General features: G+C 42.0%; 1 protein-coding gene across 4 annotated transcripts in view; it reads right to left on the bottom strand.

The window, feature by feature from the left end:
* Positions 1-519: 519 nt before the first annotated feature.
* mxt (Eukaryotic translation initiation factor mextil) overlaps positions 520-13,581 on the bottom strand; it is a 322,652-nt gene continuing 309,590 nt past the window's right edge. For 3 of the 4 annotated variants that reach the window (XM_090377627.1, XM_090377626.1, XM_090377629.1), the window contains one exon: positions 521-719. In XM_090377627.1, coding sequence (XP_090233753.1) covers positions 618-719 — 102 coding nt within the window. In that variant the 3' untranslated portion in view covers positions 521-617. Of the gene's footprint in view, positions 720-13,581 lie in introns of all 4 variants that reach the window. The other variant, XM_090377628.1, reaches the window with a different exon arrangement.

The following is a 13,581-nucleotide window of genomic DNA, read 5'->3' as shown; positions in this document are numbered from 1 at the left end:
TAAAGCATCTACATTCAAAACTGCTATTTGAAACAGCGAATTAATTTTACTTATGGGCCATAAAATATTTAACAAATATTGCACACTTTTTAACATTACATTTTGTGAAAGAAAAAAACAAACAAAAACAAGCCCACAGGTACATTACTAATCACTGTTGCTGTTTTTTTCTGAGATATACTTTATAAATACTGCGGCAGTTAAATGTGTGTCTGTACAATAATTTTCATTCTATAAAAGTTAGAAACTTGGAACCAGTATAAAAATTTGTTCAGCACTAATGTATGATCTCCTAAGGGGGCAATCAATGCTAAAAGAAACTAATAATATAAAAAATAATAAATTATTAACATATAAATAGTTATTAAGAGCCTTTCAAACTTTGTTATAAAAATATTTCAAACGACTACATACATACATACACACACAGGTATATATGTGTAAATCTTTGATAGTCTTTAAAGCATTTCTGCTATATCAGCACCTATTAATATGTATATATGTTATTTTATTTTATTTTTTTTTTTATTAGTAGGAGAGCATCAGTGATGTTTCCAGTAACTGTTATTACAACTTAATATATGCATAAAATTTCTGGCTTTGGTTTTATGTAAAACTTATATATCCATTTCATCTGTTGAGTGCTGAATGCTTGCAGTTAATAACTGTGGCAACTTCTGATGTTTTTTATAAAGTAGAGGATCAAACAAACTTTCCAGCTGAAAAATACATAAATAAAAAAAGGTACTTTATTAAATATCAAAATAGGCAATAATAAACTTAAAATATTTTAAAATCAATCAAGAATTATACAAAGATGGCCAAAGTCCCTTTGCATAGCATATTCTGTTCTCAAGCTTTTTTTTTTTTTTTTGTCAACAGGGTTCATAAATGTAAAAACATGTGATTAAATGCTAGAAGAAAGGTTTTATTGATAGTGTTTGCATCTCTCTCTCTCTCTCTCTCTCTCTCTCTCTCTCTCTCTCTCTCTCTCTCTCTCTCTCTCTCTCTGTGTGCGTGAACAGAGAGAGAGGGGGGGGAGAGACAGTTAGTTAGTTATGTTGGTTTTTAGGAGCATTAGCAACTAAGGCCATATTGCTCCGGGAATATGCGGTGGTCATTCCCTGACCTTTCCGCATCCTCTGTATTTGGTGGTGACGGGCTCGAACCCCAGTCTAATCAAGAAGTGTGTGCTACGCACTGCTGCTCCTTCCCACCTGGCTACGGAGGCGCCGGGGGGGGGAGACAACAAGTTATGAGAACATAATAGGAAAATCGATGCAAAAGTTTAATAAGCTTACACATTTACATGAAACACTGCAGACATGGAAGAAGATACCTTTTTCAGCAAGTGTTCTTGATACAAAGCATTACGGGTACTCAGTGCCATTCCAAAATCACATGGATATTGTTGAAGCACCTTGTACCAAATTAACTCAGAAATAAACTGAAAAAGCTCATCAATGTCCTGCCTGCCTGTCTACCAGTATGCTGTAGTATTAATTGGTCATGAAGACTCAAGAGGGAGGTAATGATCAACTCTCACTCTCTTTGATCAATTTGGCAGTCTATGAATATATGATAAACTGTGAGTTGATTTTGACAATTTTGGCACTGTAGAGAGCCACCTTTTATGACAGCGTTTCCCAAACTGGGGGGGTCTGTGGATCTCTGGGGGTCCATAGAACAGTTCCAGGTGGTCCGCAACATGCTGGTTGACCATATATATATGCATATGTTATGTACAGGGGTTTGCAAACATTTTTTGATTTTTGAAGGGGTCCATAAATTTTTTGATTTTTGAAAGGGTCCATGGAACTCAGTAGTTTGGGAACTACTGTTTTATGAGATGATATGGGCTAGACAAGTGTATCTGATATAGGTTTGGGCAAGGGTGGCTTCTTTTCTATTGATCATAAACTAGATGCTGTTCTTGATTGGGAACAGCTTGTTAGTAGTTTGTGCTACCTCAGAATGATGACCATTGTTTTTCTACATGTTACTTTAGTTAAGTAACATGGCGGAGTTAAGTAACTCCGCCATGGACGGTCCCAAGACCGGCTGCGAAAGGAGGAGGGTGGTCATCCTGCCGAAATGACCAGAACCGGGAAACCGGGGAAACTAGGCAAGAAACCGCATGAAATTCGGAACAAGCTCTTACAACAATGTTACCGCATCCGGGGTAGCCGATGCGCCAGCACTGGGGACCCAGGGTACTGGTGTGAAGTGGACCACTGGCCACAGAACAAGCTGTTATAACAATGTTACCGCATCCGGGGTAGCCGATGCGCCAGCACTGGGGACCCAGGGTGCTGGTGTGAAGTGGATCACTGGCCACAGCAATAAACTTACTACGCCGAAAAGGACAATTAACATTGGCGAATGGAATGTTCGAACGGGGCACCACGTTGGACAAAAGGAAATCATTGCCCAAGAACTACTTAGGTGCAAGATATCAATCGCAGCATTATCTGAATTAAGGCTCACCGGGTCTGGAACGATGATCATCCAACCACCAGCACCTAACGAAGCGGTTATGCTATTCTACTCTGGTGGCGAGAAACGAGAAGCAGGAGTGGGCTTTATGGTCGATGCTCAGGCCACCAGTAGTGTGATCGCTTTCCAACCAATATCGGACCGCCTGGCAGTCCTTACTGTCAAGGGCACCATCAAGACCCATATTATCTCCGCCTATGCGCCAACTGAGACTAGCCTGGACCCGACCAAGAATGACTTCTACAACCAGCTTCAACATACGCTGGATTCAATTCCGCAGACAGAAGTGATCATCCTCGCAGGGGACTTTAATGCCCATATTGGCGTGGACAGATCTGGTTGGGAAACAACAATGGGCAAGTTTGGCCATGGGAAGATCAATGACAACGGACTACGTTTGTTGTCCTTTGCCGCATCTAACAACCTGATCATTGGAAACAGCCATTTCCAGCACCCTCAAAAACATCAACTTACATGGCGAAATCCATCTGGCAAGGACTCAACAATCCTGGACTACATTTTGATCAATGCCAGATTTCGCTCATCACTCATGGATGTTCGTGCCATGAGGGGACCTGATTGCGGATCTGATCATTACCTCATCCGGGCTAAGGTGCAGCTCAAATTACGGCATGGAAAAAGATCATCTCAGTCAGCCAAGCTGGACTGGAGGCAGCTAATGAATGCTGCCAACAAACAGGCATATCAGATCGCCCTATCCAACCGCTTCGAGATGCTGGCCGTGCCCGAGGATATAAATGAAGAAAAGCAGATCTCTGATGCCATCCTGGAATGTGCCAAGCCCCTATGTCCACCTGCCCGACGTCGAACGCAACCATGGATATCAGACGAGTGCCTCGACCTCGTGGACAAACGGAAACAGGCAAAGTTGGTCGACTTTGAACGGTACCGGCAGCTAAACCGAGAAGTCCGACAAAGAATGACAGCAGAAAGAGAAGCATACTGGAACCAAGTGGCAGACGATCTTGAAGTGGCGGCATCCAAAAACGAGTACCGCACTCTCTACCGCACCCTCAGATGTCTGAGTGGAAAGACTAAATTGACTAGTGACAACATCAAGAATGCTGATGGGACCTTCGTGCGATCACCATCCGAACGCCTGCAACGGTGGAGTGAATTCTTCAAAGCTCTGTATAATCACGACCCACCTCAGGGACCGCCAGCAACAGCACTCTCGATCGACCCCCCTGAGGTCTCCATGGTCGATGTTGAGCCTACAGTAGAAGAAGTGAAAGCAGCCATACAATCCCTGAAGAATGGCAAGGCACCAGGAGTGGACCAAGTCACCACAGAAGCGATCAAAGCCGGGGGAGATGTACTGCTTCGCCAACTACACTCACTCCTCAAAACCATCTGGTGCACTGAACAAATTCCGTTAACATGGAGGAAAGCCATTATCGTACCGATCCACAAGAAAGGTGATAACCGGGACTGCAAGAACTACCGTGGCATCAGCCTCCTTTCCATCATTGGAAAGGTCTTTATGAAGATTATCCAGTCAAGACTGCAAAAACATCGCGAGCAAACCAGTCGAGAAGAACAGGCAGGATTTAGACCCGGGCGAGGATGCTGTGATCAAATCTTTGCCATTCGTCAGCTGATGGAGGAGAGGATCCGGTGTGGACAGCGAACCGTCATTGTTTTCATTGACTTTAAGTCTGCTTTCGACTGTGTCCACCGGCCTGCCTTATGGAAACTACTAGAGGTTGAACATGTACCTCGAAAAGTCATCACACTCCTCCAAACTGCATACAACGGTTTAACCAGCGAGGTGCGCATCCAGAACGATTTATCTGAGGAATTTACCATCCAAACTGGAGTCCGCCAAGGGGATGTAGCCTCCCCGTTGCTTTTCAACATCGTGGTCGACGCCATTATGAGGCAAGCATTCAGAAACAGACAGGGCATACAATATGACAAGGATCACTATGTGACTGACCTGATGTTTGCTGATGATAGTGCTATCCTTGCCGGTAACGACGCTGAAGCCACGGAAATCCTCTACGACATTGCCCGCATTGCCCGGCCATACGGTTTGAAGATCAATGCTGGTAAGACAAAGGCCCTGACAACAGATGGGTCGCAAGCCACCATCTATATCGAAGGCGTCCAGATCGAGCAAGTGCAGGACTTTAAATACCTTGGGTCGCTGGTCCAGGAGAAGAAAGTTGCATCCACCATGGAAATTCACAGCAGAATTGGACAGGCGGCCACTGCGTTCGCCTCGCTCAAATGGTGTCTGTGGAAGAGGACCAACATTTCCACAAAGACTAAAATCCGACTCTTCCGGACTTTGATCCTGCCCATTCTTCTTTACGGATCGGAAACATGGATTTGTCTCAAGTTAGATTTGAACAAACTTGAGGTATTCCAAATGCGATGCCTGCGGCAGATCTTGGGCATCTCTCTTCGCGACCGCATCACTAATGATACCATCCGCGCCAGATGCCAACAGCAACCAACCATTGCCGACCAAATCCAGAAGCGAAGGCTCAGATGGTTTGGCCACGTATGTAGAATGGGCACGAACAGAATACCATCCACACTCCTTTGGAGACGACCCACCCAATGGAGCATCCAACGGACCGCACCTAGGAAAACGTGGGCCAAGCAAGTGGAAAATGACTTGAAGAGCCGACGTCTCGACCTTAACCAGGCCAGGACTGAAGCCATGGATCGTAAGGTATGGAAGAACATCACAGAGCAAGTCCGAAACCCTGCGGCACCTACAGCAGCATACTGGTTGCGTGGCCAACCGCCTCCCCCAGCTGCCAGCTAAGGACCAAAGAAGAAGAAGAAGTAACATAAAGTAAAATAAATTTTTCAAATTTAACTAGTGATTTTGCAAGTTACGACTTGCTATTCACCGCTTTTCTATTGGTGTTTTGGTACTAATTACATAGCATGTAACAAGTAGCATAGAAGAATAGTAGGGTTTTAATTGTAATAAATAAGTAGTTTGAAGGTTTTAATCACTTTTTGGGCATATATCTTTTGTATTTAGCTAAGAATATAACTAATTTAACATTGCGATCGTTACTTTATAGCATAACTTGATAATGTATATCTCGAACTTGATAGTGTAAGGTATAACATAAAACTAGACAGCGTAATATGTATCACTGAATTAGCTTAGTATAGTCAAGTATAGCATAGTCAATTAATCAATTAAATTTATTAACTTTATTAATTATCATTGTTAATTAATTAAATTGTAATTAACGGAAATCATTAAGGCATGGACTAGAGCAGCAAAGCAATGTGCACAAAGTAGCAAGAGTGCTGTGGCTTCGGGGAGAACCGAAGTGGGTGATTCTCCATGCATCACAGCCAAAAAAAATGTGCAACTTGTGAAATGTTTGTGGACTTTCTGGAACAGAACATGATTTAGCAAGGAAGATGTCTTTGTGTGTGTGTGTGTGCTACATGCAGAGAGTGTCAAGAAATTAGGTGCCAACTCAGCATTCTGAGGGGTGTCTATGAGAGTTTGAAGAGTAGGGTAGTTGCCCTCGAAGGAATTAAAATGAGAGCACATCAAGCTCTCAGCTGCCCAACTCAACACCAGAGCTCACTCTTTTGCATCAGGCAATACAGCGACAATCTTCAGGGCAAATTGCACTGGTCCCACATGAACTAGTTATTGTCAGTGAGACGGGAAATACAGTGTACAAAAAGAATAGGCGGAACAGGACAAGGGCATGTTTGCCAAGAACAAAAGAATGAGACTCATGTTGTAGAGTAGATATCATCTTTTAAGGGCACAAATGGTGATACTGTTGTACATGTTGGCACTAATGTCATTAAGAGTAGGAGATCTGTGGACGTCTTAACAAGTACAACTCAATGTTAAAAAAAAGTTGTGAGTTAGGGTTAAATTTGAATGTGACTGCAATTCTGCCCAGACACGATAGGAGGAAGTATATGATGGGAACCTTGTCAATCAATTCAACCCTGGAGAGACTGTGCAAGGCTCATGGGGTACAATTTTTCTCAGCATGGTCTGTGCTTGTTAACAAGAGAGATAGAATACACTTAAATAAAAAGGGTGCAAGAATATTTGCTGATGCTATTGAGGCAGTGTTAGGTGAGTTGGAAACCTGCTAGCTTGGGGGGATTCACAGACTAATAGATTAACAGTAGCTGAAGGCAGAGGTGACAGTGATTATTGCACTGCTTCTTTTGGAATGAGCAGCAGCCGGAAACGTGAGGGGGTGGGGATTTCAAGGACTGCTGGAAGTCATCATGGAACAAGTAAATACACGAGTTGTGTTAGGGTAACTAAGGGTAAGAATAAGTGCATGTATACTTGCATGTACACTAATGCTAGGAGTATAGTAAATAAATTTGATGAATTTCAGATGCTGGTCAAGACATAAAAGGCACATATTTTTGGGATATCAGAGATGTGGTGCCACACAGATATAAGGAATGCAGAATTGGAATTTGGGGAGTACAGTGTGTGCAGAAAGGATAGACAGGTTAGAACAGGAGGAAGGGGCATGCTGTTAGTTAAGAAATGCCAAATCTCAGGAAGTGCATCAAGTTGACATGTTATTGTTATTATTGTTATTATTTGGTTTTTAGGAGCATTAGCAACTAAGGCCATATTGCTCCGAGGATATGCGGTGGTCATTTCTTGACCTTTCCGCATCCTCCGTATTTGGTGGGCATGGGCTCGAACCCCGGTCTAATCAGCATGTGCTACGCACTGCTGCTTCTGCCCACAGAGGCGCCAAGTTGACATGTGTGGACAGTGCAGTGTTGAGCAAGTTTGGTGTGACATAAGCACTGGGAAAGCAAAATTGAGAGTAGGAGAGTGTTACAGGCCTAATGACTCTAATGAGTACAACGAACAACTGCACAGAGAAACAGAGTTGGCCATTAAATCAGATTGTCTTATAATGGGAGATTTTAGCTTCCCAGATATAGACTGGAACTTGTGAGTTGGTCATTTGCACACTAGCAAGACTTTTGTGGATTAATTGGATGATAGTTTTCTAAAGCAGCATTTGATGGCACAATCTGATTTAATGGCCAACAGAGTTGGCCATTAAATCAGATTGTCTTATAATGGGAGATTTTAGCTTCCCAGATATAGACTGGAACTTGTGATTTGGTCATTTGCACACTAGCAAGACTTTTGTGGATTAATTGGATGATAGTTTTCTAAAGCAGCATTTTCAAGAGACAATCAGAGGGAATAATACTCTTGATTTCATTATCAGCAGTCATTATTCATGCATTAAGAATCTGCAGATAGAGGAACTACTAGGTGGTAGTGATCACAATGTACTAATGTGAGATTTACACAAAGTTGTAACTATCATTAGGGGTAAAGGGAACAGTTTTTGCTTTCGTAAAGGTGACTACAGTGGTCTCAGACAGTTTTTAAGTTCTATAAAGTGAGATTAACTGATGATGTTACAAACAAAAAATTCTAAATGAGAAGCATTCAAGGAATTAATCTTGGAAGCTACTAGGCTTTTCATACCAACTAAGAAATACTGTTCGAGGTTTAGGCCTAAATGGATATCAGAAGAACTAATGAGACTCGTGGTAGAGAAGAAAAATGCATGGGATGCATAAATTATCAGAAGACATCTGTGCCTATGATAGATATAAGATAGTCTATAATCAAGTCACACTGGAGGTTATTCTATAAAAGGCAGATTACCAGAAATATTTGGCAAAGGATGCAAAGAAAAACAGTCAAGACTTCTTAACTTACGTAAACTCTAGAAAGAAGGGAATGAATCAGATTGGTCCCTTTGATATTGATGATTTGATTGTTGATGCTGCACAGAGAGCTGACAAACTGAATGAGTATTTTGCATCTACATTCACAAATGAGGAATTCTGTAGGGAAGTGTAGGCCAGAAGCTCATCAAACTCTATAAGGGAGTTAAATGATTTTGAAATAACTGAGAGAAAAATGGAGGAGAAATTGTTGAAGTTAAACATAAAATAAGGCACCTGGGGTGTATGGAATCTATCCAATTATATTGAAGGAGGCAGCGAGGGAAGTATGCAAACCCTTAGCCATAATTATGAGAGCATCCTTAAATTCAGGGGAGGTTCCTATGGACTGGAGATGTGCAAATATATCTCCAATTCACAAAGGGGGAACAAAAGGTGACACGAGTAATTACAGACCTGTTAGTTTAACTTCTGTTCCAGGAAAAATAATGGAGTCACTGTTTAAAGAAGTACTGCAGGGTCATCTAGACAAAAGTGTAGTTATAGTTCAAACACAGAATGGGTTTAAGGGAAAGTCTTGTCTGACCAATCTGATCAGATACTATGATGTGATCACAAAGGAACTGAATGCAAAAAATAATTTTGATATCATATACTTGGATTTTAGAAAAGCATTAAGGCCAAGTTGCTGCTACAGATAAAGAGGTGGTTGAGTGGGAGGAGACAGAGAGTGGTAATCAATGGACACTGCTCTTCGTGGAATAAGTTCTTAGTGGAGTCCCCCAGCAGAGCGTGTTGGGTCTATTGTTGTTTTGTATAATTATCACTGGTATTGATGAAGGTATATCAGGCTTAATGTCCAAGTTTTCAGATGATACGAAGGTTAGTAGGGTTGTTAATAACAGTAAGGAGAATATGTTACTGCAACAGGATCTAGAAAAGTTGAACAGATGGGCTGAGAGGCGGCAACTGAAGTTTAATATCGACAAATTCAAAGTACCGCATATGGGTAGCAGTAACTCCCGAGTAACATACCTACTACACTCATTGTGGTAGAGAATGAAAAGGACTTGGGGGTAATTGTGCAGTCAGATATGAAGTTTTCTGAGCAGTGCAATTAGTCTGCAAGAGTAGCTCAAGGTGTCTTGTCAATGATATACAGGAATATTTCTAGGAGGGATAAGGAGGCGATTATCCCCTTGTATAAGGCAATGGTCAGGCCACACCTTGAGTACTGCATACAAGTCTGAAGGCCTCATTTTAGGAAGGATGTAGAGTTAGTTGCTAGAAAGAGTACAGAGAAGGGCAGCAAAATTGGTGAGAGGAATAAAGGGGTGCTCTTACCAACAAGAGAGGCTTAAATTCTGAAAGTTGCAGCATCTAGAGACTAGGCACCTGTGAAGGGATCTGATTGAGGTGTACAAGGCCTTGAATAGTTTGAGCAAGCTTAATGCTGATGGAATTCTTTCTCTTGCTCAGATTCTGCAAGAGAAAGAATAAATTCAAACTCAGGAAAGACAGTTGTAGAATAGATATGCGGAAGTTTGCCTCTAGCCAGTGGGTGGTTGATTGCTGGACCAAACTTCCATTTGTCATTGTGGAAGTTGACAGCTTGAATAAATTCAAACTAGACAAAATTTTGGAGTGAATGAATGGGTGAAACAGGAAGGTTTTTTTTTTGCTGATGCTATATAAGCTTGCTTTCTTGCATCATATGCCTCTGCTAATGCTAAAATAGTTATAATCAGTATATGAAAACTTGAGAGTCCTGGAGCAGCATTCAACTTTAGTATTCTGAACTGAGACAAAAGTGAAAAATTTTGTTTCATTTGTCACACTGTATTTATGCAAAGCTAGTTTTACCACAGCTGTAGCCATAACAATCAAACTTAGGTCCAGATAATTGATAAATGGGAGATGAGAGTATCAGTATATAACTTCAAGCCTTGTTTTGAGAAATTATGCAAATGAAATGCTAAACATTAGTTTCACATGTTAGGCATATTACAGTGGATTCCGGTTAATCGGGGCAGCCGTTTATTTTGGGGAAATCTTAAAAAACAGAAACCAATGGAGAAAATAGCCAGGGTTTACTTCGCTTAATTGGGACAGCATGCCATTTAATTGGGGCAGGAGACCGCAGCACAGGAGATTACCCTACGATTGACTCTGATGGTACCACGTGGTTCGGTCGAAATTCTGGAGGTCACAACCATAAAACAATTAGCATTCACCTGTTTATTGGGCTTTTCTGTTAGTGAAATCTATCATAAACGGACAGTAAACTCGTTCTTACTGAATTTGCGATAATACCGACAGCTGGAATTCTGTGGGTTATTATGGTGAAATGTGTTTACACTTCCATGAAATCTTCAATCATATAAAAAAATTAATTTTCAGATCTTCTCTTCATTCCTATTTTTAAAGCTTTGTAACTCGTTACTCCGTTCTCGATTAAGCATATCGTGTTACTTGCAATTTGTGTGTGTGCCGTGTTCTTTGTTATTGATTGCTTATCTTTTTACTGTTTTAAATTTTAACCTCCACCCACAAATGTCAGTGAACAGAAATGTCAACTAGTTGTACATATTACAGTACGTATTAATTATTCCGATTATCACTTATATTCTTCCGATTTTCATGTATCATTTAATTTTTTAATTGGTAAGGTAATAAAGGGTAAATTTGTGCTTAATATATCTTTGTTTTTATAGCCTGTGGATAATATTCCTCCTATTTTCGCTAATTAGAATCGCTGTTTAATAGAATTAAAATTCAATTCACAAACGTGATCACAATGACCGGCGCTTACTACACATCGTATAGTGAACGGTACTTTACTATGGTGAGTTCGTCGTAATGTGATTTGATTGTACAGTGAATCAATTGTAAAGGGACGTGGGTACATTGTATTTTTAACTATTTACGTGAAACTTTGGATAATTGGAGCAGCTGCTTAATCGGGCCAAAATGCACTAGTCCCGATATGTACCAAATAACCGGAATGGACTGTAGTTATAAATTGTAGGGTAAATATTTAGATTGTTAGTGATTACTTAAATGTGTTTAATAGAAATAAGGAATAAAGTTTATTTAATCAAAATTACAAAAAAAAAAAACAGGTGTAAATGTTTTTCTTGCATATTCCTATTGAGTTGCTAAGCTTGAGAACTGCTAATCTAAATAGATCCATGTTTATAATTTGAAGACAGTGATTTTTATTAAAAATTCTCTCTTTTTACACACACACACACACGCCGATGAGCCAAAACGTTATGATCACCAAGTCGTTATGCAAATTGAAGGAACTGCAGGTGAACTACAGTGCGTGCACAGGCTGAGACACAGTATAAAACACACCTGATACTGAGCTCTGTTAATCAGTGTTACTTTTGTTCTTCAGATGGGAAAGGCAGTGGACTTAAGCGAGTCTGGAAAAGGCCAAATTGTAATGGCCAGACAATTGGTCAGAGCATACCTGAAACGGCATGGCTGGTGGGGTGTTCATGGTCAGCCCTGGTTAGTACCTACCGAGGGTGGTCCGAGGAGGAGAAACCCACAAATCGCCGGTGAGTTGTTGTACAACTACAGCTCATCGATGCTCAAGGAAAGCGAAGGCTCTCCCAGATGGTACATGGCAACAGAAGGGCACCTGTGGTGCAACTCGCTGGTAATTGGAATGCTGGTGATGGAAGTAATGTGTCACAACACATGGTACCTCGAACCCTACTGAAAATGGGGCTGTGTAGCCACAGGCCTCTCCGAGTGCCCATGCTAACCGCGGTTCACTGGCGACAGCACCTACAATGGGCACGCGAGCATTGAAACTGGATCTTGAGTGATTGGAAGAAGGTTGTCTGGTCTGATGAATCACATTTCCTGGTTGCACCATGTGGATGGCTGGGTATGTGTGCGTCGTTTACCTGGGGAAGTGATGACATCTGGATGCACCATGGGACAAAAAAACAAGCCGGTGGCGGCAGTGTCATGCTTTGGACAATGTTCTGCTGGGATACCCTGGGCCCAGTCAACCATGTGCCGGGCATTCTGATGTCTACCACCTACCGACTGGAATCAGTTTTCGGAACACCTAGCCACAGCTATCAAAGCTAGACAACAGCAAATAGAGAAGGAAACTGATCCAGCATCCTGCAAAGAACAGTAACTAACATAATCACAGAGTCCAGCAGTGCAATCATAAAGAAGAAGAGACCCTCTCCAGGAATGGTCCCATGGTGGACCCGGGAGCTGCAGACCCTTAGGAAGGAGGTCGCAAATAGAAGGAAACAATTCCAAAGAGCCCGCAGGTCTTGGCCGCAGGCTGAGGTGGAGGCCTTAAGACAACGCTATAGGGAGGCAAGAAATCTATACACAGACAAAATCCAAAAGAGTAAAAGAAAATCCTGGGAGCTGCTTGTCTCCACAGTTGGAAACGCGGATCCCTGGGGGGTTATATACAAAGTAACTACGAACAAACTCCCCAGAGGAGAAGTCCTCACGACAACTCAAACTCCACAAGGCACTCTAACAACAACATGGGAGGAATCAGTCAACAACCTCCTAAACGCAATACTGAAGGAACCAGCACAGCCATCCAGTGAACAACAACTCAAGCTGTGCAAAGAAAATGAAGAATACCTCACAGAACAGAGGGAACAATCATTTACAGTGGAGGAACTCCAAGAAGCAGCTGCCCGGATTAGGCCCAAAAGATGCCCTGGAAGAGATATGCTTGAACCTGAAATCATAAAGAAGGTTGCTGACCTAGAACCCCAACTTCTCTTAAGGTTGTACAATTGCTTGGAGGCTGGCTACTTCCCTATGGAGTGTAGAACAGCAAATGTCAAATTAATTCTCAAAGCTCCAAGCAAAAATCCGGCACTCTTGGAATCATATCGACCCATAGCGCTCTTAACAGTTTTAAGTAAGCTATATGAATGGCTCCTTCATAGACGGATACAACACTACTCCACTGCCAACCTTGAGGCAAAAAACCAATTCGGATTCAAGCCAGGTCACTCGACTGTCGATGCGATGAGAAACCTACTGATATCAGTGAATTATTGCCAACAGAAGTACTTTTTGCTATTGCAGTGGATTTTGCCGAGGCGTTCGACTCGCTTTGGTGGCCGAGCGTCCTGGGTAGGCTCAGAATGGCACAGGTCCCAAGCAACCTTTATAATAATATCAAAAGCTACCTCTCGCACCGAAAAATAGAAGTGAAAGTGCCATACCAATAGATCAGCAGGAACATCCACAGGGGATGCCCACAGGGTTCCATGCTCGGACCACTGCTGTGGAATATAGTATTTGATGATTTTCTGAACACCGGCCTTGGGGAGGTGTAACCCAAGCATTTGCGGATGA

This window comes from Mastigoproctus giganteus, chromosome 7 (genome assembly GCF_048544385.1).
Source record: "Mastigoproctus giganteus isolate SK-2022 chromosome 7, ASM4854438v1, whole genome shotgun sequence".
In the NCBI taxonomy this organism is placed as follows: Eukaryota; Metazoa; Arthropoda; class Arachnida; order Uropygi; family Thelyphonidae; genus Mastigoproctus; species Mastigoproctus giganteus.
This window is presented reverse-complemented; position numbering and strand designations above follow the sequence as displayed.